Raw genomic sequence first — 26,719 nt, 5'->3', positions numbered from 1 at the left:
AAATGATTGAAATGATTAATTTGATAAAACATCGATAAATTTTTAAAATGTCTTTTAATTAACTTGCTATTTAAGGTGTAGCCTGTACATGTATTTCGTGAGAATTGTAGTAATAATAAGAAAAAAAAAAAAAAAAAAAAAAAAAAAAAAAAAAAGAAAGAGATTAATGTTTTTTACAATGTCAATATATTGAGAAGAGTTTGTATTTGCATTTTCATTATTTTGAAGTTCTACAAATCAGTTTTATTATTTGATTACTTTATTAATTTAATCGAGATAATAAAATTTGTAGTTATATAATCGAAATATATAATAAATTCATTTATTATATATTTTAACAAATATTACGAATGGGCAATATTTAATTTTATTAGTAATACTATTGAAATTATAAATAATAAGATCCGAGTAATTTTAAACATCTATTTCAATTATATGATAATACAGCTTTTCATTACATATAATTATTATTCTATATTTTTTTGTACTCTATTGATTGTTTAATTGAATATCGATTGTACTCGATATTTCAGAGTTTATTAAATATTGAATGAAAAAATAAAAAAATCGAATGAAATTGAAGCATCGATATTTTAATTCTTAAAATATTAACGTATCAAAAAAAAAAAAAAAAAAAAAAAAAAAAAAAAAAAACATTGTAAGTGAAAATTTATTAAGTTTTGCTAGTATATGAGAATTAAATTACTCTCAATTTCACTAACTTTTTATTAAGAAATATTGCTATATAGAAACCATAAGCATATATAATTATTGTAAGCAAAATCAAAATAGCAATCATAGAATTATTATTACATTATTACATTATTACATTATACGATTGTCATTACAGATAATAAAGTTTGGTTTTGATGCTTTCGTATATATATATATATATATATATATATATACAGAAAAACACGTACTTGTTGACAATATAATTTAGGTATATAAATTTTGATCAATTTTGATAAATCTATTGATATAATATTATTTCTTTTGTTAAAAATTCAAATTCCTATTTCAAGATAAGAAATTGTATAAATTATAATACAATATGAGTGTTTATCAAAACTATTATCATTGAGATAATTATATTAATGTCAGATGTTAAACTATAGAATTTGCATTATATAGAACGATTAATTTGTGATTGATTGAATTCGACAATAATTGTAATAAAAAAAAAGAAAAAATTGTTCCAATTATTTGCTATTCGTGAGATGGTAATGAAGTATTATTGTCAAATGTATATTGAGTAACGTTTTCATAAAGATGAATATTTGCAAAGAATAATTGGTAAATGGATGATTCACGCAATTTTACAAAATTTAAATATTTATCTTCGATTATAAAATATTATTTTATAATGATAGTAATATATTGGCTTATAAGATTATTACACTTTTGATATAAATTATAATAAATAAATACAATAATAAATATAATAATAAATTAAGAAGTTTGTATATTAATATATCGTTAAATAAACAAAACAAATAAAAAGTTTATAAAATTATTGATACAAATATAAATATTCATACGTCCGATCGCAAAAAAATATATATATGTATTAACCCGTTAAGCATCGCATAATATAAGAGATAAAAGAGATAATCAAAATCATTGGTAGCAAAACAATCGATTGTTTAATTCTTGTAAATTGTTTTAAAAACAGCAGTAATATATATATATATATATATATATATATATATATATGATATGATATGATATGATATGATATGATATGATATTTGCATCGTCAGTTTTAAATCGCTAAAAGGATTAAAAATTTTAACCGACAAATTTCAGGTCGATCATATATGGTACTCATGGTGCCCAAATATTCTTATGGACGATAAAATCCCGGACATAATGTTTCAACATTCTACATTCAAAATTTGTGGATAAACGGACGCGTTGAATTGAAGGGAGCCATATGGCAAGCCAGTGAGTGCTCCCTCGTAGATGGTCCGTAAATGCAAAAAGCCGTGGCCATGGCGAATTGTCGTCGTGACCTCGCCAACTGCCCTCGATGGTCAAATAAGCGACAAAATAACTGAACAACTCAATTTGTGCGTTCGATTGTGCGGCTGCCCGAAGCCAGGAAATTACGAGGCGCAAATAGGTGGGAATTGTTGGCTTGGCGCGGCGAGCAATAGCAATTGCGACCTGCATTACGCATTCGCAGCCGCGCCTCGACGTGGGCGCGCGCGCGCGCGCAATTATCTGTTATAGCGATGGCCGACGTTGACCTGACATCGTGGGACGATAATTAGGCGCGAGCGTTGCTTTAATCCTTGCAGTCGTTGATGCTACATAGTGGCTAAAGCCAAGTATTGGCATTATAAGGACCTTGGCGCCCGATAGTTGTGGCATCGAGGCATCGTTGTTAGCCTTGAGCTAACAAAAAAAAAAAAAAAAAAATAAAAAATTGAATTCGTCAGCTAGAGTTTTGTAAAAAGTTACGAAAATTGGCAGCGGTAGTAAGTGGTAAAAATATTATATGCCTTGATGGTTAGTCAAAATGGAGCTTACAATGTTAAATGTAAGTTATACTATGCTGTTATAATCCGTCTTTCAAGCGGTCTAATGGATTGATCTTGAGAGAGGGTGCAGGAGGTTGGCTAAAACTCATTGTCGATGCTTGAGGTGGACAGTGCTGGAACGACACTCCTGACCATTTGATTTGATACGACGAAGTGGAAATGGAATACGCCACGTAATACGTCGCAGTTGTGTATCTCTCGGGAAATCATCCACAGGCCACTGCTCTTAGTTGTCCCGTGATTACTCTTGTTAGTATTTTGAAAACTTAAAATCTTCGTAATCTCGTAAGGCTTTTCGATAAAAGCGTAACATTTGCAACAAAAAATTATTTACTAGCGCCGCTGCGAATTGGTACACGACTAATTGACAGATTTTGATAATGTAATAAGTAAAGGAGCTTCGTCGAAACTTTCTCGGGAGTAAATTATGAATTATGTGTTTCGAGTCTTTTTTTTTTTCTTTCTTTTTTTTTAGTTTTTGTTTTTTTTGTTTTTTTGTTTTTGTTTTTGTTTTTGTTTTTTGTTTCTATTTTTGTTTCAATAATATAAGCAAGAACTTTAATTAAACTTCCCTTATTGATTATTTATAAACGAGCACACTAGTTTAATAGTGATGATATAATAGTTAATTTGAAGGCCTTTTTCTGGACTAACGGATAAACGAGCAAGCGAGGATTTCATTCGGATTACTTGTACATCGCCAATTGCAACAGTACGCAAGTCACAAAAATATGTTCAGCAAAATAGCAAAACACCTGAGCGTTGATGTCGGTGCATTCGTAAAAGGTACATTGACCGATAGTGGCTCCAGTCTGATTAACGACAATTCTCACTTTAGATATAGACCAACGTTTGTGTCCCTCTTCCTCCTCTGCACCTCCTTCCTCGTCGTCTCGTTTCTGCTCCGGATCGGAATATCGGTGTAAGTACCGAAGCAGCGCCTTGTGCATAATGCAACACGACGACGGCTTCAGCCAGCAAATGTTGGACGCTAATACATCTTGATGATAGATAGCGGGCATGTGTTTGGTCTTCGCAATGCGCTTGGGAATATGGAGGGGAGCTGAGAGGGAAGAAAATGTATACGCAGCGCCAGACGGAGAGGGAATGATTAGAATTGCCGAGAAAACAACGGAAATCGTCAAAAAGAGGGAAGAGTGGAGTCGATGGAGCTGTAGAAAGAAAATAAACTTGTAGGGGAAGGTTGAGAGTCTGGCAACTCTCGTTACTCTTATCACGTCCTTAATGTATTATAATACCAATAAGAATATTAATAATTTGTGAAATATTGTATTAGTCAAATATTTATTGGGAAATATTTTTTACGGATTCGGCAATATTTCGATAAAAGATACAAAAAAAGGGAAAAGGCAGAATTATTTAATTGATTATACCATCTGTTTATCTCGTTCAAACCTTCAAACGTGAAATATACTATAAAATATTAAGAAATTCACAATTTAAAGAATGACGATGTAGTTAAGAATTATTCTTTAAAATTAATCGACTCGTAGAAAGGGCAGTAATACCGTATATAAGTAGAGTGTTACAAAAGAATAATGACATATTATTTGATTTGCGTCTTCGTAAATTGCCTTGATATTGTAAGTATATAAACAGCTGATAATGCAATCTCAAAATTAATTTACGAATGTCGGCAACATAATAGTATTATAAACATTATATTTATAATTACGGATAGTTTAAGCGAAAATTTCAAGCCAGAGAATAATACATTAGCGAGTACATTCAAACGAGAGCACATTCGATGATATTAAAATTTTTTATAATTATGTTTAAAAACTATTCTTATTTGCATCAAAGATACCATATCAAAGGTCTATATTGAAATTATCTAAATCGCACTAATACATCAATTTTAAACGATATGACAATTCTCATGAAATACAAACAAAAGAATGATAAATATAATTATAAGAGAGGATGCGGCCTACTTCATTAGCTTTGACTCGTGTCGAAGAACTTCAAAAGCATAACACAATGTTCATTTAAATCAAAAGTCTAATGGGATTGGAAGTAAAAACTATTAAAAAAAATTTCAATCCGACTAAACATTTTATTACATTTATAATTCATTTTAATTTTTAACATTTGCCTCATCTAATATCGATCCATCTTTTCTTTAGCAATTATTTTTTCTGATATTATCGTTTCATTTACCACGATAATTCAGGCTAATTTTAATGATTTATTAACGAATGAGATTAGGGTGTAATTTAGTCTGTAAAACTAATATGAATTATATATATATATTTTTTTTTTTTTTTTTTTTTTTTGTTTTTAATGTGAAAAAATATTTTTTATACTTGCGTGAAATAGCGATACCTATTACAATTATTATTATTATTATTATTATTATTATTACAATTATTATTACAATTATTATTATTATTATTATTATTATTATTACAATTATTATTACAATTATTATTATTATTATTATTATTATTATTATTATTATTATAATGAATAAATACATAAAGGTGGACTCTGATATGCAAACTCTTGGCATTCTTAGAGTAAAGAGAGTATTGAAAATCTTATCCAAAACCCCCAAGTAGATTACCGAGTGCAAAAACGAAATATATGCATGCAAACGCACGCACACACCCACACACACATATGTGCCCGTTCAGGTACGCGCGCACGTACGCATATGAACAGAATAGAAAAGAAAAGGCTATGGTAACATTGAAAACGAGAAAAAAGAGAGCTAATGTTAGAGATAAAATTAGAGAGTGAGAGAGACGAGTGCGTAAAGTCGTAGATTGAAAGTGAGAGAAAGAACTAGGCGGAGGTTCAGGATAGAAAATAAAAAAGCTAAAAACCGAGAGACAGAGAGAGAGAGAGGCAGAGAGAGAGAGAGTGGGTGTGTGTGGGTGTGTGCGAGTGCGTGCGTGCGTGCGTGCGTGCGTGCGTGTGTTTGGAGGAAGGAGACGAGGAGACGGTGGTGGGGAGAAACGAGGGGGTGATAGCGGCGGAAGGAAGAGGGGTGGGGCTTCGTCGGGGGTTGGTTGCGAGACCGCGGCGATTCGCGATGCCGGGCACGTCGCTGTCAGACGAGCGTACGTGCGACACGACTACGCTTTTACGCCGTTCGCTCTCTTCCACTCCTACCATCCCTCTCTTTTCCGCATTCAAGGAAGCCTCCCTCCGACTGAGAATTTCGCATTTTTCCTGTCCCTCTCAGTCCGCGTCACCCCTTTTTCTTTCTCCTCTACTTCCATTTCCCAACTGCTGCTGGCTGGGTCGCTTACTCCCGTACCATATACTTCGTCTTCATCATCGTCTTCCTCTTCACGATCCTCCTCCTCTTTCTCCTCAGTCGCCATCTCATATTGTTCTCGTTTCTCTTCCATCGCTGACACTCGCATAATAAAGATGAAGAAGAAAGGAAAGAAAAAGTCCGATAGGAAATTTCGATTTCATTTCGATGACACGTTGATGCGTTTAATTTTCTGAATTCGAATTCACCGAATCAATAGATGTAATGAGAGATGTCGGGGCAAAAAATATTATTCATTATTATTTGATATGGATGGATCGAACTATCTATTTCGCTTAGCCCCTCAAATTCTTTGCATTTAGAATGATTACAATTAATAGTACGAAGGGAACGATAAACTTTAAAACGACAAAGTTTAAAAATATCTACTTTTTTTTATTATTATCAATTTTTATGAAACCGTAATTATAACATTTTCTTAGTTAATTAGTCGCTCAACAAAGTCCATAAAATTAAATAAAACAAATTCATTTAAAAGGACAAACTGATTGCTAAGTGAGCATTAGTCCTGACTAAATTAAAGCACGATATTATTAAATCTGTCATGATAAGAAAATTTATTTAAAATTTTCAAGGGCTTGTACCGCATGTAGATATAGTAGAAATTTACTATTGATATCATTTATTTTCATGTGGTACGGTGATGAGGATTATCCATACAATACATATCGACGGGAAATAAAATACAATATCAGCATTGCAAAACAAATGAAATATTCTGCACTTATAATACACACCCCCCCCACCCCAAACCCCCGCACACACGCACCCCCCCCCCCCACCCCAAACCCCCGCACACACGCACACACACGCGCACGCGCGCACACACAAAAACAGCGATTATAAATAATTTGCTTGAAAAAATTGTTTTAAATTATGTGCGCATGCGTTATAAATATCTACCTTTGCTTCCCTAACATTTTTGCTACAATTCTCTCAATAATATTAACCAAATTAAGTGTTACACATATTTTTCAATAATTCCGAGTTAATGTACTTTGAGATAATTTTTTAGATATACAATTTATTTTAACAAATGATAAATTTTTAATTATACGACCTTATGAAATTACAATTGGGAATCTGATAATTCAGCGTATTAGAATGAGCTGGAAGTATTATAATATGATTAAATCAATCAAATAAAGATATATTTGCCTATAATTTTATTATTGTCTAGTATGAAAATTCGTCAATTGATTATGTTCATTATGACAGGATGAGTATTGCTGAAACTGTTCGGCAGATTAAATAAAATAAATTAAAACTATGTTATAAACTATGGTAAAACAGACTGTGAGTGGCGCCATCTTGAGTGCATTTAAATATATTATATCTGGGCACGTGTGTGGCAAAATTTTATTATTTCCAATTCCAAGTTTTAACGTGTCTCCGGAATTTCTAACTATAACGCACATAATAAGAATAATATCTTAATTGTCATTAACTATAACTTTAAGAAATAAATATGACTTAGATAATATAGATACTTTCATTTATAATTTTAATATATTTTAATGTTTTTATACTATTTTGTTAATTATTTTTGTAATACAATTATAATAGTAAGTATTTGTAGTATTTGCACTTTGATTTTTGTATTATCTCTATAATAGCTATAAATAATATACAATAGCAATTAAGCAAACTTTTTAATGTCCACATAATGTTTGAATAAATAATTAATTTTTTGCACGTGCTATAATTTGTATAGCTTAGTTAAAGAAATTGTCGTTATGGGCAAGAATCACAAACATCAGAAGCAGTTAAAGTCGGAAAAGGCTAAAGTTAAGCTTAAAACTAAAGGTTCTAAGCAATTACCAAAAGGATTAAATATTACGGATACAAATTTCAAAGTAAAGAAAATTGTAATTCGCGAGCAGTTAAAACAGCAAGATGCGACGCAGATTCTTAGTCGTAGAAAGCTTAATGTTAAGGTATTTAGAATAAATATTTACAAAAGTAATACATTATAAATGTAATTAATTCCCATTTGATTTATTTGTCAAAAGATGTATAAATCAATTTCTAAAATTTCTAGGATCTATTACTAAGATTGCAGCATTATAATTCATCGGTGAGGCAAAATGCAATTAGAGAATTAAAAGAGATTGTATCGCAGCACACGGTTGATATACTGAATGTTCAGTTGAGCGAATTACTTAAAGGAATTTCAGCTCTAATTCTTGATAAAGAAAAGGCCATCCGCAGAGAATCCTTAAAAGCATTAAATTTGATTTTAAATGCCGTTTCAAAGGACCAATTGATACCATTTTGTAATATTTTGATTTCATATCTAACATGTGCAATGACTCATATTAATCAGAATATAATGGAAGACTCGCTTTTATTTCTTGACATATTAATTCAATATTGCAGTAATTTTCTTGCAAGTAATGGTCATAAAATTCTGCTATATTTCTTGGATATGATTTCTAAGCTACAAATACAAGCTCAGCCAGGTAGGCAACTGATAACAAAGTTGAATTCCAAAAATACCAGCATAAAATGGCGAATAAAAGTTTTAAATAGTTTACAACATTTTATGCTGTCTATTGTTAATAATAGAAAATGTATTCAAAAAAGCTTACCGATATATTCATCGAAAGTGCATTATGTTAAGGATAATGATTTTTTTCCAATTTATTCTTCAAATTCCCTACAAACCTGTTCAATTAATTTTGAGGACATTCGAACTTATAAGAAATTGAATAGATTTGTGGATTTAGATTCGCTGCAAAATTATATCGACTCGTTAATGCCATTGATGCTCGATAGCTGGTTAGAAGTGTGTCCAAAGCAGTATGGTTCTGTTAATATTCAACGTTCCATTTCTACCGAAGCAGTGTCTCTTTTAAAATGTATAACGAGTATAATTCAATCGACTATCGAATACATAAAACTACTTGAAAGAGAAAGAGGAACATGGTTGTCTAGTATATGGTATAAAAATAAATTTCAAAATGTTTTTATAAAAAATTTATTTCTCGAATTTCCATATGTACAACAAAAGTGTGATGTACAAATCGGTAAGTCTCAAGAAGACTCGACGGTAAATTCTTCAGAAAATTGTTTAGAGCAGAATTTAACTTTATGTTATATTTACATTTGGTTTACGACAATACATAATAATACGAAAATTGATAATTTAGATAAGCATTTGAGCCTGATAATCCTTCAATTTATCATAGGTAAGCATTAAGTTATTTAAGTAGTGATTTTTATTAAAGTAATATGTAAATGTATTAATTGTCCAATAGATAAGCTTGACAATTGGACGGATAGCCAAGTATTTGCAGTTTCGTGTTTAACGAAAGTGTTGAGAATTTTATTAATAGAAGCAAATGAAATTTGGTACAAAAACAATATTTCACTAGGAGGCGTCTTGAAAAGTCTTATAAATGCTTATTTACATCAAACAAGCCATGATTTTCAAATGCAATTATTTATGATTCTTACAGAAATTACAGTGGACCATAATTTAACATATTTACATAGGTAAGATAAATTTTTGTAAATAAGCAAATATTAAGATTTTAGATTTTCTATCGATATTATATAAAATAAATGTAATTATTAAATTGATTAGCGAGGACACTTTTAAGGATTTTATTAAATCGCTTCCTGCCTTATTACTTAAAAAGAAAATTAATAACAGCACAATTCGCATGCTTAACAAAGTTGTGTTACAATATAGAGATTGGATACAACATGAATTAAAAGAAAATCACGATTCCATTATTGGTAAGAAATAATCATATTGCTTAATTTAAAAGATAATAATTTATGATATTTTTTTGGAAAATGACATTTTTATTAATTAATTTACACGTGTTTACAATAATACAATCGTTTATACAAATTTACATTTGTTATTTCAGAAAATGCCAAGACTATTGAAATAATAGATTCTGACGATGAACGGAACTCTCGATTAATGATTTGTAATCTATTTTATTTTATGAACGAACAAGTTTATTATTGAGAAACATAAATTCAGGTAATCATAAGTTGAATTACATATTTAATATTTAATATGTTGTATATATAATATTCAATCGTACACATACGCAAGTCTTTAAGATAATACATTGACGTAATGATCTATATGTATTTAACATTTAATATTAGCAATTAATAAATTTAATGTAACTACTGTATTGGTTACTGCAATCGGAAGTTCTTTTGCAACAAAGTACTTTTTAAAATATCACATTTTATCAATTTCATTGTCAGTTGAATCGTTCTTAAACCCTAAATTGTCAACCCCATTTTTTGCGCAAACATAGTTCATTTGCATATTGTGTTTATTTTCATTCGCGATATTGAGATTTGCTTTTTGGGCTGAATTTATGATGTTCTCGTAGCTCGCTGTAACTGGTAAATTTGGAATATCCATGCTAATTGGTGGCCAGTTTGGATTGCATTTTAAATCATACTCTACGAGTAAAAATGCTTTTTTCGATTTTTCAGGTTTGTACAATCTGGGTTTAATCTTTCTCTGAATAATATATTCTATCACAAAAGATTCAAATGCAAGACATACCAAGAAATTGATCAGTGCAAGAGCAATAATAACGAATCTCCAATTATAAACGGGTGGCATCTTTAGCTCAAGTAAGTTTATAATCCATTGAGCTGGATATAAAGTTATATAAATATTGGCAATTGACAGTACAATTATTGACAAAATTAAGCATTTATTTGTGTAAATGGGCTTTCTGTAAGGTTTACCCTGCGAGAAAATTATAGCTATCATGGCATACTGGAAAGTGGATAAGCAAAATACTGAATAGTTCTCGTAGCAGTCGTAGAGGAATTCATTCTTGGCAATAAAAGGCGTAAACCAATTTAATTGCTGCACTATATAAAAAACAATAATTTCAAAAATGGCTATTATTATGGTATGAACGGTGAGTGAAAACATCGGAGTGAAACTGACAAGGCTCGATGTTGGTGGTCCCTTTGTCAAACATTTATCGTAAGCCTCGGTCTTGCCGAAGAAAGAAGCGAAATTGACAAATAGAAGCACATCCACGTAGAAGAATTGCATTCCCGTAAAATTAGAGCCGATGGAGTAGAGAATTATCGTGCTGATAAATTCCGTAAGCGAGTAGCAGACCGTAAATTTAAAGATACCGAAGGAGGTGACGAGAGCCGCGCGACCTTGTTGTACGAGTGTTGGCACGCAAGTGATGTCGGGATTTCGCGAGGTAAATGGACTGGCAACGCTGAAAAAAGATTTTTAAAATTATATTTGTAATTAAAAGATTTGTTATACTTTCGAATGTGTTATATGCTTCAAGTGAATTGTTTTTTTTTAGAAAGATAATCTTTAGAAAGACACTTTAAGTGAATTTTAAAATTTTATTTTATGACGAACAATGGAAGTTCGTTCAAGTGTAGCTGAATAATTTTTTTCTATAACATTGATCGTGCAATATTATCATCGATGAGTGAAACAAGTTGCACTAAGTTTATGAATTTCTGTACATACAAAAGCTTCCGTACATATAAGCTTATAATCGAAATTCAATGATCGAATAATTTTAACTAAGCTTTTAATTTGTTATTTCATAATAGCAGAAGTAAAAGTTAGTTTGATAAAAATATTAAAATGCCTACCTCGATTCTGCCTCGGAAAGGGAAATTCCAACATGAGCTGCTCTTAATGCTCCACAGTCGTTTGCACCATCACCGCACATTGCTAAGAACATAATATTATTTAATAAATCGATGATATTATTTACGCTGATAAAATAAATTTTAGGTAAATTCTTATTATTAACATTACAATATAAAAATTGAATTATATTATTTAATCATTGGCAAGTGTTTGTGAAAATTGATTGATTGGCATTGTGCCGATGTTATATTACATTTTAAATCATTGTAATTAAATCTTATTTGTAATTAAATGTAAATGTCTTTACATCGACGAAAATTCTGTTTTCTTTACTAAACAGCCGATCATTCGATCATTCGATCATTCGATCATTCGATCATTCGATTATTTAGAAATATTAATTGATTATTAGATCGATCAATACCATACAGATAATAATAATAATAATAAATAATGCATATGAAGCGTACGCGAATAAATTTCAAGGTCGCTGCGAATGATTAATACAATAATCCGTGAAACAAAAGATTTGAGAAATTGTAACCATATAATATTATTTTATTACAAATTTATTACGCGTGAAATGCCGAATGTTTTATTGTTATATTATAAGCTAATATATATATATATATATATATATTAAATAATTAAATTGAATTATAATGTTAAAAGTAATGAAGATAAAATTTTTGTTTGAAAAAGAGAGCAGATAGATACAAACCAACGTAATAACCCAATTGAATTAATTCCATTACCAGCTGTTGTTTTTGATCGCTGCTCATTCTCGCGAAGACTGCTCCTCTGGTGCAAATCCTTGGCAGAATGTCTGCGTAATATTTTCGCAACAATTGCCAAGTGTCACCCGTCAAAGCAAATTTATAATTTTGTGCATAATTTCCGAGCTCCAGCTCTTCCAACGTTATTGACTTGAACTTCTTATCCTGCGATGAAGTTTAAAACATTTTTTCTTGAAACTAAGCCATAATTGCATTTAAATTTATAATAAAACAAATGCCATCGCATTAAACTACTCAACATCCAGAACAACTCGCATTAATAGTAAATTATAATACCCTTTAAATATTTATTTAAAGGACCTTATAAGACGAGGATAATTTTATGTAGTTTTTAAAGTGACTTTAACAAACAGAAAAAATAATAAATTTTTAATCTTTATAATTAATTTTTATTTAATACTTATCGTCGATATATACTTTACCCATACGCATGAACTTGTATGATTCACTCATAATTGTATGCTTACATCTACTTCAAAGTAATATTTAAAAAATACATTAAAACCTACACCATTTATGACTCTTACCATACAATAAAGATTAATTTTTAATTAGTAATTTTTAAACAGTAATCAACAATTCATATCCAAAATAATCTCTGATTCATAAACTTAATGAAAATTACTGTTTTAATATTCATTTTTACCTGAATTGAATATTAACATTTTAATAAGTATAACAAGGCACCATCATTGATGTATTATATTCAATAAGCTTAAAACCAATTGCGATAAGCGACCTAACGATAAAAAAAATTTCCTACCAATTGTGGAATTCCTTGTACATTGAAGTATATCTCGAGCTGATTTTTATCTCTCGCTGGAGAAACGGATACGCTTATTACGGTCTCTTCGGATGACAAAATTCCGCACTCTTTGGCAACACTGATAGCGGTCTGAATATTATCACCTGCAAATTTTACATGCATTTCACATAGTCTGTTAACGCCCAGAATGAAATAAAAGCAAAATAGTTTATATGAACGAAACATTAAACTCGATTACCGGTAATCATAACTGTTTTAATATTAGCATCCCTAAGATTGTTTATAACTTTGGTCGTTGGTTTCTTTAATCTGTTTTCAAGGACGATTAAGCCGAGAAATTCTAAATCTTTTTCTACTTCGTCTCTCGGCACTTTTTGCACCTATAACAAAAATATTTTTAAATTTTGAGCTAATGCTAATAATGAAAGATCTAACAATCCAATATTATCTAACAAACATAAACCGATGATACAATGTAAATATACAGATATATCAAATTTTTAAGACAACAGCTCGTATCAGCATCAAAGCAAATTATACGAATATATATGGATTATAACTTAATACGAATAATTTTATAAATAATTCAAGAAGAAGAAGAAGAAGATGATGATGATGAAGAAGATGAAGAAGAAGAAAGAAAAAAAAAAAAGAAAGAATGAAAAATTAGTACATTCAATTCAATAAATGAATGAGATATATCAAAGATTTATAAAAATATATTACTATTCGTCTTCGATTACAGCGTAATGACAATTTTACACAAAGCGATGAGAAAAGTTTAATAATTATTTTTAAAAATGTAATAATCCATATTATAGCTTCCACAACAATTATACATTATTCTTCATCAGAATTTTCTTATTTCATTAATATCGTTAGATACCAGTATCTATCAATACTCACAGTATAATCAGTAATGTAATGCGCATTTAATTGTGTAAATATAAATTACACGCATAGCGTTGTGATATCAAGAAAGAAGATTTCTATATAATATGCGCGCGCGCGCGCGTGTGCATACGTATGTTCGTGCGTGCGTGTGTGTTTTAAATAGACCGATGTTCTTTATTAAAGATTTTTATTCAAATAGATAAAAGTAAAGAATAATAAAAAAATAATAAGTCACCAAATGTAACAAATATTTAGAACATTGCTCGTATGCAATGAGAATAACTTGTTTTACGATTAGGACTGTACGTTGGATCTGGGCAGGGTAGTCATCCTGATTCCAGACAATATTTTATCGATAGATTTTCTATATTCACTTAAATCCACTGCTTATCTCTTACAATAACAAAGCAGTTTCAAGTTCGGTCATATTTGAATAATGCAAATTACAATTGAATACATTAATTAATATGGCGATAATTTATTTGACTACTAAATCTACTCATCCATTTTATTATTATATATTTTGTATCTATTAAAAGTTATAGTGGATGCTGGGAAGAGTTTCAAGTAGAGACTCAATGTAATTTTACAAAAATACAAACAATGTTCGGTTATGCCTTATCAGTACTCAAATAACTATTCGAAAACGTCCGATACTTTGATTGAAAGTACTCGAGCTTGATAAATTACTTGACATTTCCAATAATTGTAGTATCAACAGCATTGTTAAAAATATGATCGAAAAATAAATAAATAAATAAATAAATAAATAAAAAATAAAATTTTTTAAAAATTAATAAATAAATAAATAATTGTAAGAAATTTTTCATTTAATTTATACTTCAAATGTAGATAAGTATAAGTCTTGATACTACATTTCATATTATCTAACATAATACTTAGAGATGCCTACATCATATATAAAGTAAATTACGCTAATTTAATGTACTGCCATGATTATGAAAAAGAAAAAAAAGAAAAAAAAAAAGCATTCTCCAAGATATTTATTATTCATGTTGTTTTAAAGTAAAGATTTCGGTAATTGTCATTATTCGGTAAATGACATTATTCAGTATTTCGAGGAAATTAACATTTTTAATTCGATCGGTTATTTCGCGTTATTAATGAATAAGTCAATTATTAATTGAAAACTTTTACATTCCTAATATCTATCTTGATTTGTATCTTTGATTCAAACTGAAAATAAATTTTCATCATAATTTTTCGCGCTAATTATTTATTTATTTAATTATTTATTTATTTATTTTTTTTTTTTTTTTTTTTTTTTTTTTTTTTTTTTGCACATTATCAGACGTTTTCTTATATTGCAAAGCAATTATCATTTAGCTCTATTCTTTACGTTTTTATTACACGCGTTAAGCGCAAACTAGTTTTCTTTAACATTTGTTTATATCGCTCGATATCACGGCTATGATATGGTGCATTCAGTTTATGTTCTAGACTACCGAATCATCGACACTAGTTAAAGTCATTTTTGACAAACGAATGCTTGTTCGTACTTACAGTACTTTTAAAACAATGAATTAATGAAAATACTTCTCGTCATTATTTCATTATTGTTTTCGTAGTTGCATTCTAGTTACGTATACGCCTAGCCAGAGTCTGTTAACGTCAAAACATTACAACTACAAACTAATTGGAATAATGAAAATTATCTCCATAATGTATACGTACAATGTTGAATGTAAATTTCCTTTCAATTATTAAAATATATTGATATGTTAATTCTCCTTTTTGTTCAATGTTTCAATAACTTTTGAAACTTGTATTAATTTCCAATCTATCATTATTACTATTATTAATTTTATTTAACCAACAATAATTTTTGTCATTACTCGCGTCCTCTATACCACTCTATCCAGTCTAATAAATATTCATAAAGTTTTTCTTTGTTTTTTTTCAACGAATCTTTAAAATTTTGCTTTTATCCGATTAACTTGAAATACATCGACTCTTTATTAGACGTAGCATTGTTCATTCATCTTTCATCCCTTTCATCTTTCATTATTGATTACTTAATTGTAAAAACAATATTCTCAAGTTAAGTTTTAAATTGTAAATATGCATCAAGTGTTTTTAATCCACAAATAATGCAAGCCGTCAGTTGTCAAAATATTAATAATATATTTTTAATGGAAAATATAGACTTGTTGCATAATTTGCGAATATTTAATTTGCACTTTTGTTAATATTTACGATGCAAATTCTTAAGTTTTTCGATTTCCGTCAGAAAATTACATCCGACAGAAAAATGCATCGTACGAAGGACAATTTGAAATAAATATATATAATTATTACTCGTTATTGAATATTTTAATTAATAACTTGTTATTTTTTTAAGAATTATAAAGATTTTTGCTTACTAAATCAACAGTTTTTGTTTTAATAATTTTTTTGTCACTCTAGTCACTCTAGTCGAACGGTAAGCCATTATTTAACAAATTATAAATTAGATTTTAAATTATATTTTAATAAAAAAAAAAAAAAAAAAAAAAAAAAAAAAAAAAATTTTTATTCGTTAAAAATAAAAAAAATAATGAAATAAAATGTTAAAAATTTTTTAATAATTGTGTTTATATTAAAAACACTAACTTACATATATATATATATATATATATATATATATATATATATATGAATTAATTTTATTAATATTCTATATTCAGTTATAGTTATAGTATTTATTTATATAACTGATAATAGAAATACTTATTATAAGAATATGCACACTATAAATATACGATTTCTTATGGAAAAAAAAAAAATGTATAATTGTACCAGTTAATTGGTAATGTTTACCATTAGAAATTCATATGAATAGTTATTACTTGGTTTAAGAAAAGAAAGTTTAATGCGAATAGTTAAATCGAAGGGAAATTATTTTAAAATTTCATAATCCGAGCGAGTTAAATAAAGACACCTACGAGTGTAAAAAGTGTAAGTTACTAGCTATTAGTAATGTATTTGTGAAAGAGTCTCGAAGAATTTCTACAATTTATAAATAAGATATTTGTGATTTTTTAACAATTTAGATGATTTCTTCGATTCATTTAATTGTACAATATACATCTTAGTTATTGTAGAAACTAATATATTTACTAGAATTGTACTTGCATTGTATAATCGCATCTCGCTATGGTTATCGCGTTTCTCCATTCGCTTTATACTCAGTAGAATGTATTGTAACTTACCTGATCATCGGCAACGTCTATGTCCTTACAGGCCATGGCTATAACTCTGTATCCTTGCTCTGTAAAGTACCTAAGCGTGATCATAACGTCGTTCGGTATACTCTGCGGTGTACTTAAGCTCAAAATCATCTCTGGCGAACCCTTGGTAAAGGCGACGAATTTTCCTACGAGCGATGACTTGGCGATGACTGACATTCTTTGCAATTTGCTCGAGAACTGATACTGCTGAAATATCTCCATTTTTTCGTTAAGAAGATTGGCATCAAACGGTGGCTTGACGGTAGTCAATGGCTGTAGGGAATGAAGCCTCGTCGGGTCAGTGAGCTCCGTTTCATCCAATACCCAACCAGTACTTTCGAATACCTACGGATCGCGTTTCACCTACTTTATTCTTTTTATTCTCTTATTTTGATGAAATTATCCCCGTTAAAGCATAATTATATTCTATCATTAATTTGATGATAGATGACTGTAATCATTCATTGCAAATTTTGGACAGATTTTTGTCCGATTTTACTCTAAATTTATCTTTACATTATTCTATCGCGTTTTAGTCCATTTATGTGACTTAGGACGACAAATTAGCGTCCATTGGTTAAATTAAAATAGATTGAAATGTATTAATTTGGTCGATAATTGTATTCCTTTCGTAATATTTTCGTGTAATTCTCATAACGTATGACGGTTCAAAATATTTTATATCAAAGACTACGTATCATCATTGAAATGTTAGTTAAAAGTAATATAATCACTTGTAATGTCAATTACAATTAAAACTTTATGTATTATTGGATATATTTATAGTGCAAACAAAAAAAATTTTTCTTTTTTTTTCCAGCCTATTGCTTCTCTACGTATTTAAAAATGTCAGTCATAAAGCTTATTTATTTTCATTCTACGTTAACTCTATTTTTTAAAAACAGTTTTATAGTTATTTTATTACGTTTGATAAATAGCTGAAAAAGAAAATTGGTTAATAAAAATTCTGTCGTTTTACAATTAAACAGTAAAACAAATTCAACTAAATGAAAAATTAATTTAGCTTTAATTTTATTTTGTATTACTATTCATAAGTGATTTGTAATTTTGCTATTTTATGATGTATTATTATACGACGAATCATATAATACCGAGGAATATTATTTGAAATTTCTCGTTTTATCAATTTATCTGTGTTATTCCAGAGTGAAAAAGTACATATCTCATACATTTATTTTTCGTCTAAATTTTCATTCGCCGTTTAAATTTATTTATAAATCTTTACTTTTGATAAACATTTCGATCGAATAATACGCGATCTGAAATTTCATTTTACATTTTATTAGTTGCATTTTGCAACCAATGTCATCTTCGCGCTCAATGACTTTTGTTCAACGATATTTGTAATTATTGAACATTATTTTTAAATAAATATTTACCGCTATTGTAACAAGTGCGACAGTAATAATTTTCTGAGATAAGAAATATTAATGATAAATAAGATTCATCTATTATTACCTTAACATCCAAGGGATCTCCGCTTAAATCATCATCAATCACCGTTAGACTATGACATACTAACATTCCCTGAAATATTTGCGTAGCATCTAATTTTTTAACATTCATTTCAAGTTCGTTCAATTTATTATCTTCATATACCACAACACCCATAAGATCTAAACCATCTTCTGTCAAAGTTCCAGTCTATAATAAAATTTATTATTTTCATAAAACAAAAAATATTTTTTTAATGCTAATTATAATTTGATTAATTTAATGGTACCAACGAGAATTCTATTATAATCCTTCTCTAATTGCAAAATTTTTTATAACAAAAGCATAAAATCTTATCACCAGATTTCTTTAAGAACTAATATCGTTAAAAGTGGCTAAATGCTTTAATGAAATATCAATACGATATTAATATAATTAATAAATAAGAAATTTTGAAAAGCAAAATTTACTTACTACATTATTATTATTTTCTTACATTCTTTTCTTTTTTTTCTTTCTTTTTTTTTTTCTTCTTTTTTTTCTTCTTTTTTTTTTCTTTCTTTTTTCTTTTTTTTTTTTTTCATTTCTTTTTTTTTCTTTTTTTCTTCCCCGACGGAAGTTGAATATAGTTGAGCATTGGGAATGAAAAATTGCTTATACGCTTTGGTTTTAAGAGAGTTATCTTACCTTATCAAAACAAACACAGTCAATACTGCCAGAAATAATTATTGCTCGCGTATTGATGCAATAAATCTGCCTGTTTTTCAATCGAAATAAAGCATACATTTTTCCGACAGCCATAACAGAAGGTAAAGCTGGGGGAACAACAATTGTAAATACCGTCAAGGTTTTTATAGCGATATTGGTCGCTGTATTTCCTCTTGCAATCTATATAACAATATTCCTTATATTATTATTGTGTTGTGTTATGTGAATCAATTGCCTAGTTAAAGTTCATGCAAATGTAAAAGAAAAAAAATTTTCTATATATTCTAAATAATATTACATAATTATTATAATTATGCACTGATATCTAATATTGTAAATGTTAAATTAGCAATTGAGCTTGGAAAATTAATTGTAATACTAATTTATCATAATATCAATTTCATAATATTTTTTTCACATTATTTGCTTACGATATTGTTAACGAACAGACTAATTTTGATCCAAACTTTCATTCTCACATTACGTACTTCAACATTAATTAATATCAACAAATTATGACAATACCATTATTATTAAAGTGTAAAAAAATCCACAAAATGCAACACCAATTAGAATTGCAATCAATGTATATGAATCTTGATCGAATTTAAAATCGGTCGGCGGTGGATATAAAATAGCTGATATTAATGATCCCTTATTGGTCCACAATCCAGTTCTGATGACTTTCGCGAGCACCGGTTTATTACCATATTGTCTATAATTAGAAATTTGTTATAAATCCTTTAACTGTCTGTAGGCGCATAGTTATAATTTAATTTATAATTAATGTATAAAATTAACGAGTTATTAAAAGTATTACTTGGTTTGAATTATCGTAGCCCCGCAAAATAAAGTATGATGAGAATGTTCTTTCGAATCATATAAAATATTCTGAGATTGTAGAGGTGTCTTGGTTATTGGAACAGATTCTCCTACGATGCATTAAAAAAAGCGAAATTTGTACAATCATACAAATAAATTACAAAAAAAAAAAAAAAAAAAAAAAAAAAAAATGCGGCATTAAAATTTACATTAGTGTTCGATTAATTTTAAATACTAAATTTCATTGTGACGTTAATAACCTTTCTAAGTACAAAAAAAAATATACCAAAAAATGTCATGTTACTTAGTTCGTATTAATTAATTATAACCACCGGCATTAATTAATCATTACCGGCCATTAATTAATTGTTTAATCGGTAACTTTCATTTAAATTTCCTCTTTCGATGGAATATCCCGTTAAACGCAAAAGATACAAAATTATTAACTGTTATGGTGTTTTATATTTGCTGATATTTTTACATGCTTATCTAAATTTCTCACAATTACTAAATTTTAATGATCTTCGCTTGAATATTAATTAATATAAAGATACGTTGCTTTTTAGTTTTTGTTTTTGTTTTTGTTTTTGTTTTTGTTTTTGTTTTTGTTTTTTTTTTGTTTAACAAACGATTGCGCTTAATTGATTGATTGATTAATAATTAATCAATTCGCGGAATATACTGTTGAGAGCGAGATTTATTAGATTTTATATAATAACAATAATCTGAAGAAGATAAATAAGGTGAGACAATAAAAGAAACAGAGTAATAACCATGATCGTATCCAAGGATGATTTTTTTAATAATTTACCGGTGAGTATTGACTCGTTGACAATGCACGTTCCGGCAAGTAAAATTGCATCGCAGGTAACGATCGCTCGGTGCTTGGGTAATTCAATAATATCACCGGGAACAAGTTCATCGCTGGAGATGCTTTCGTATTCTCCTGTGTTGCGTAGTACTCGCACAGTTTCCGTGGATGCGACCGTATTCCGGAGATTCTTCTGGTTCTATAACAACATTCGAGCCCCGTCACACATTATTATTTAGAAAATACGAAACTTTGGTAATTACTTTCTTACGTCTATTACGTTGCGATGAATAGTGAAACTCGGCTATACGTTTGCGTAATCAATGTGTACAGGAGTTTTATTGAAAATTTCAATTCTTGTACTATCGATCGATATCGATAGGATAAATTAAAAATTTATGTATATATATATAGTTATTTTATGAAGAAAGTCTACATTAATTCATTATCATAACGAAAGACATAATAATGTATTATTACGTGTTAATAGGATTTTTATTAAATACAATATTTTTTTATTTTAAGTCAAGTATTATTATCGAGAACAAATACAATTTGTATTTAACGAAAGTTTTTATTTATTGGTAAATATTTTTTCCTTTATATTGACACTATTCGACACTTTTGACAATTGCACATAATTAAATATCAATGTTTATTTACATTCAAATACGTCATTTCTTTAAATAATTATACCGAAGTCAGACAATGTGAAAATTTTTCGAAACAATTAATTAAGATCTTCGCTCGAAGCTTTTAATATAAGAGTCATATCTGTGCTTTCAATATATTTTGGAACAGAATTATTATTGATTATTGATTATTATTGATTATTTCAGAGTATTTTAAGTGTATGCCAGTAAATTGATTATTTCAATGGTGCACCAACTGTTATCATGGCATTTAAAAGATTTTTAATAAACTGTAGAATGTAAAAATATGCTGAAATTCGGTTCATCGTCTTTCGTATTAACATTTTCAAAGCAAAATAACAATCTGTGCCTTTACTTATAGATTTATTACTATAGTGTAAATGACACATAATTATTACAGTAGTACAGCAATTAGTACAGCAAATTATATATTTATATCAACAATAACGTATGTTAAGCCGTATGTTGAATACATTTTCTTTAATAAAACTCTACTGTAGAAAGTTTAAAATCATTTACGTCACAATGGCTAATTAATGATGCATTTATCTAAAGAATTAAGAGTCATACTCATTAAAATATAATTAAGATAATATTTCTTTTTTCATTAAGCATTTTTCCTCGTACATTTTTAATAATTACTACAGGATTTAAACTAATTGGACAAAATTGTGAACTTATTTTTTCCATCAGTTTTAAGATACTAATGTAATATTATAATAACAAAAGCATAAAGATTCGAAAACATTAAACATTTCCGAGAATCGTTAATTTAAAACGTGCGATAAAAGTATATATTAAATTTCATATGAAATTAATGAATAAGGATTACGTAAATTACTTGAAAAAATCTAATAAGACTTACTGTTCGCATTTGTCGTATAGATGTTACAATGCCAAAAGCCGACATACACATTACAGCAATGGCGTAATAAAAATAGCCTTCGTTAAACCAAACAATCAAACTGAAAACTTGAAAAACGTAAAAAGGATTCAAGATCTCAAGAATAAATAATAATTGAATTCCTTGTACTGGTACTATAATCTTGTTATGTCCGTACACGAGTCGTCTACAAAAATAATATAAAATTATTATTATTATTATTATTATTTTTTAACATAATATTTGTTATTAAATAATCATGTGTTATTGAATCAGTAATTAAATTAATACATATATATATATATATATAAATTAGTTTACACATCTATTACAAAACTCATATCTAATAAAATCCCATTATATAAAATATGAAAATAGCTAAAAAGTATTAAAATATGTAAAGGGCATTAATTCTTAATTATATAACAATGTCGGATAATGAAAATGTAGATAATTTGCAGGTATATGCAGTTGAGTAATGCAAATAGCTTATTCTCAGGCGCTATTTTATTGTATTTATAATTAATAATAAATTGTAATTGGTAATATTTATTATCAAATATACTTATACAAAAGTAATTAATTTCACATCATTGTTATAGAATTTTTACCAACATATCGAAATATCATCGATATCAATTTGAAATCGTCGTTATAATTGAGAAACAAAAATTATCTAAATGAAGAATAAATTGAAGCTTTTTGCAGGAATAGCTAAAGAATTCACGTAACATTGTGAAATAATAATAACAACTAAATATATTGAATTGTAAATATATGATATAAATAAATTATAATCTTAAGTGTCCAAAAGATTTATTACTTATTAAATATACATTGTATTATTCATTGAAAATTTTAATGTAAAGGCTCAGTGTACATGAAATACAGTCTACATAAAATCATTATACGGAAGGAATTTAAAAAATTTTCTATTTATTTGAAATTAAATTGTATACAATTATCAATACGTACTTATCTATACAAAAATTGTACACGGCATATTAAAATATTTATGAATATTTGCTATGTGTCTGTTTCATCTAATAATTCCTAATTCAATAAATAAATTTAATTATATTCAATTTTCGTTGATATTATCGTATAAATTTCATCTGAATATTTGCAATATTTTTTATATAACCATAAAACTTTTTTAAAGTAATTGTTATTAAGAATTTTATTATTTTATTCCAGGTGATTTTTTTAGTATTTATATAATAAAAATATTACTGAGATAATATAAAGCTTATATTGAATAAATTTAGTTTAACTTACTTAAATTGTAAAAGAAATCATAATTTTTTTAATTAGTAAGTAATTTATTATTTAGCAAAGTATTTATCTTTTCCCGTAAATTTATGATATTATACGATTAACATGTTTGAAAATTCCAAGACGATTTTCTTTTTTTATCGTATTAATAAGAATTATTTTAAAAATTTAATAAATTCTACTAGAACTATTAACCATATATTCTTATTAAAATAACAATAAACCGTATTAGACTCTGCAAAGCGAATTGCAAATGTACGCAAGGATCTGGTATTCCACTGAATAATTAATGTGCACAATAAAGATTGTAAGAAAATAAAAAGAATATACATAAAAAACATAATATATTAAATTGTCTGTATACGTATAATAAGATGTAATAGAATAAAATAATGATTTTTATAAATGAAACTGTACCGTAATAATTGCTCTTCAATCGACAATCCTTTAACTTTTTCCGTATGAAGATCTGAGCAAAGGGCATATTTATCAGGACTAGTCAATTTTGAAAATTCATTTGTTTTTTCATCCCATACATAACATTGCTTTTTACACCAAAAAACTTTATATTCTTGTATTTTGCACTTCGTACCATTTTCCAAGTTTAATTCTAAATTCTTGTTCTTGATTCTATTTAGCAAATCCTTATCTATATTATTTAAGTAGCGAGACTGCGACTCTAAACTAAAATGACAATTTTGTGTAACAAAAACTGTGTAAATGAAAATAATATTCAATAGAACAAAATCATCGATTCATTGCACAATTGTCGTCAGTTACTAATTGCATAAAGTAATAAATATTTAGATAAATCAAGCATCCATAATAATCTATTGATAGATAATATGTGACTTATGATTTATATATGATTTATGATAGATTATAAAAAAAATTTAATACATTATTGTAAAAGATATTGCGATATATAAGATCATGCAATGTAACAACTTTATAAACGAGCAAAGAATTTCATACATAATCATGAATAAGCTAATTTTATCATTATCATTACTATTATTATCATTGTTATTATAATCATCGTCATCATCGTCATCATCGTCATCATTATTATTATTATTATTATTATTATTATTATTATTATTATCACGGTAATGTACGGTTGAATAATTAATCGCTTGATTGACCAACCTTAAATTTCGCGTTGACACGAGATTGATTTTCTTAACAAAGTAGGTCTTGTATTTGCCTTGATAATCATCCTGAGAAAATGTTTATAGGTGAGTTTAAACTTATAATAAATACTAACATTACTGAAATAAGAGCTTATACTGAATAAAAAAAATCTAAATCATACCACTATCAGGATTTTTGTGGCTCGTCTTAAGTCGCATTTCTTATGTGTTGCGTATAAATAAAGATGGGGATACCAATGGAAGAATAATCTAAGCGTACCGCATGTCAGAATACAAGCAATGATCGTAGTGATCGTACCAGCGATATTTCTTTCGAATCCGTGTGCCTGCTTTTTTTATATCATCAAAATTTATTATAAAGAAAATTCTCGAAGATTGCTGAATTTTTTAAAAAGCCCGCCGAGATACTTACTATCTGTTCATCTTGACTATCCTTGATTTTCTGGCTTGTAATTTCTGTATTTATATTTTTCAATCCTAAATTCAATCAAACGAATAATTAATTTTAATGCTAATAGTTAAAAAAAAAAAAATCTATAACGATGAAATCTTGGACTCGATGTAGCTTACCATTGATACTAGTCATCACTATTTATTCTGGATATGTGTGGATTTCCAAATGACTACGGTAATATATTCTACTATAAATAAATAATTCATTTTATTTTATAATTTTTTAAAAATATTTCACAATAATATTTTATTCATAAAGTATTATATAGATAATTTTATGAATAGATAATGTAAGATGAATATCTGAGATTTAGGTCGAATACTGAGTGGATATCAAATTATTGACATCGACTCGACAATCCTCTGCATTTATAACAATACAATAAAAAAAAAAAAAAAAAAAAAAAAAAAAAAAAAAAAAAAAAAAAAAAAAAAAAAAAACTAAATACCTTATACCTCTTTATCGTACAAGAAAATTAAAATTAAATAGAATTAAAAATAAAATCCATATTATTATTATATTAATAATATTATCATTTTAATATTGTGATATAGTATAGATATGCTATAGTGATACTTTGTTTTCTAAATAATAATAATAAATAATAATGAATAAAAATTACGAAAAATTTTAAGAAAAACACATGTATAATGTTACTTGAAAATATTTTCGTTTATTTAAATAGAATACTATATTTAAAAAAAAAAAAAATTAGTTATTTTTATCATTGTGTCGACAATAATATAAAATTAATTTTGTAATTTAATTTAAATAAATACATAAACGATCGTTTCTTCAGTCAAAACGATAAATACATTGATAACAAAGTATTATTGAATACAAAAATAAAAGATAAAATAAAGGCAATTATTTTATTACAATCATCTAATTTCGTTTCATGTTGAAGAAATTGTTGTATTAGTAATTGAAAAATTATAATCTTAATAACGCCTAGATTCGGTATTAATTTGCATCATTAAAAAAAGCTATTAACTAATAATAAAATTTTTGCTTATTCTTTTTCAATTTTAGTTTCGGCTTTTTGCCTAAAATTATTGAAATGTTTATCAATCTTGAACGAACCATACACATTGTAATCGATTATTTTTCCTAAAACGCCTGCCGTAAAACTTATCGAAATTAATTTTTTAAACAATCAAATTTAGATAGACGTCTATTGAATTATTTGCTCCTTCATTAATTAACTATATTTTTTCGAAGAAAAATTTAATAAATCTTTTTAACATTTTTCAAAATTTTACCACACAGATTTTAGAAGTAACTGTTGCAGAAATATTCAATGAATTCTAATGAATCAGAAATTATACAGTTATTTTA

At 27.6% G+C, this 26,719-nt stretch overlaps 2 protein-coding genes across 2 annotated transcripts; one reads left to right on the top strand and one right to left on the bottom strand.

The window, feature by feature from the left end:
• The first annotated feature begins 7,380 nt into the window (after positions 1–7,380).
• LOC105361347 (testis-expressed sequence 10 protein homolog) lies at positions 7,381–10,296 on the top strand. Its single transcript, XM_011498490.1, has 7 exons — positions 7,381–7,418; positions 7,568–7,790; positions 7,895–9,044; positions 9,114–9,351; positions 9,443–9,597; positions 9,735–9,853; positions 10,221–10,296. The coding sequence occupies exons 2-6, from the start codon at positions 7,590–7,592 to the stop codon at positions 9,836–9,838; spliced, it is 1,848 nt and encodes a 615-aa protein (XP_011496792.1). The 5' UTR covers positions 7,381–7,418; positions 7,568–7,589; the 3' UTR covers positions 9,839–9,853; positions 10,221–10,296.
• LOC105361348 (probable cation-transporting ATPase 13A3) lies at positions 9,921–25,575 on the bottom strand. The gene is made up of 17 exons (XM_011498491.1): positions 25,498–25,575; positions 25,340–25,404; positions 25,089–25,256; positions 24,923–24,993; positions 24,191–24,457; positions 22,481–22,685; positions 20,963–21,161; positions 20,150–20,261; positions 19,855–20,044; positions 19,309–19,509; positions 18,646–18,831; positions 17,149–17,511; positions 13,281–13,422; positions 13,040–13,185; positions 12,201–12,420; positions 11,479–11,560; positions 9,921–11,084 (listed from the first exon to the last, which is right to left on the bottom strand). Exons 1-17 carry the CDS (start codon positions 25,511–25,513, stop codon positions 10,064–10,066), a joined length of 3,654 nt encoding a protein of 1,217 aa, XP_011496793.1. The 5' UTR covers positions 25,514–25,575; the 3' UTR covers positions 9,921–10,063.
• Positions 25,576–26,719: the final 1,144 nt, after the last annotated feature.

This window comes from Ceratosolen solmsi, unplaced genomic scaffold (assembly GCF_000503995.2).
Source record: "Ceratosolen solmsi marchali unplaced genomic scaffold, CerSol_1.0 scaffold30, whole genome shotgun sequence".
Taxonomy (NCBI): Eukaryota; Metazoa; Arthropoda; class Insecta; order Hymenoptera; family Agaonidae; genus Ceratosolen; species Ceratosolen solmsi.
Note: the sequence above shows the minus strand (reverse complement) of the source record. Positions and strands in the feature narration are given on the sequence as shown.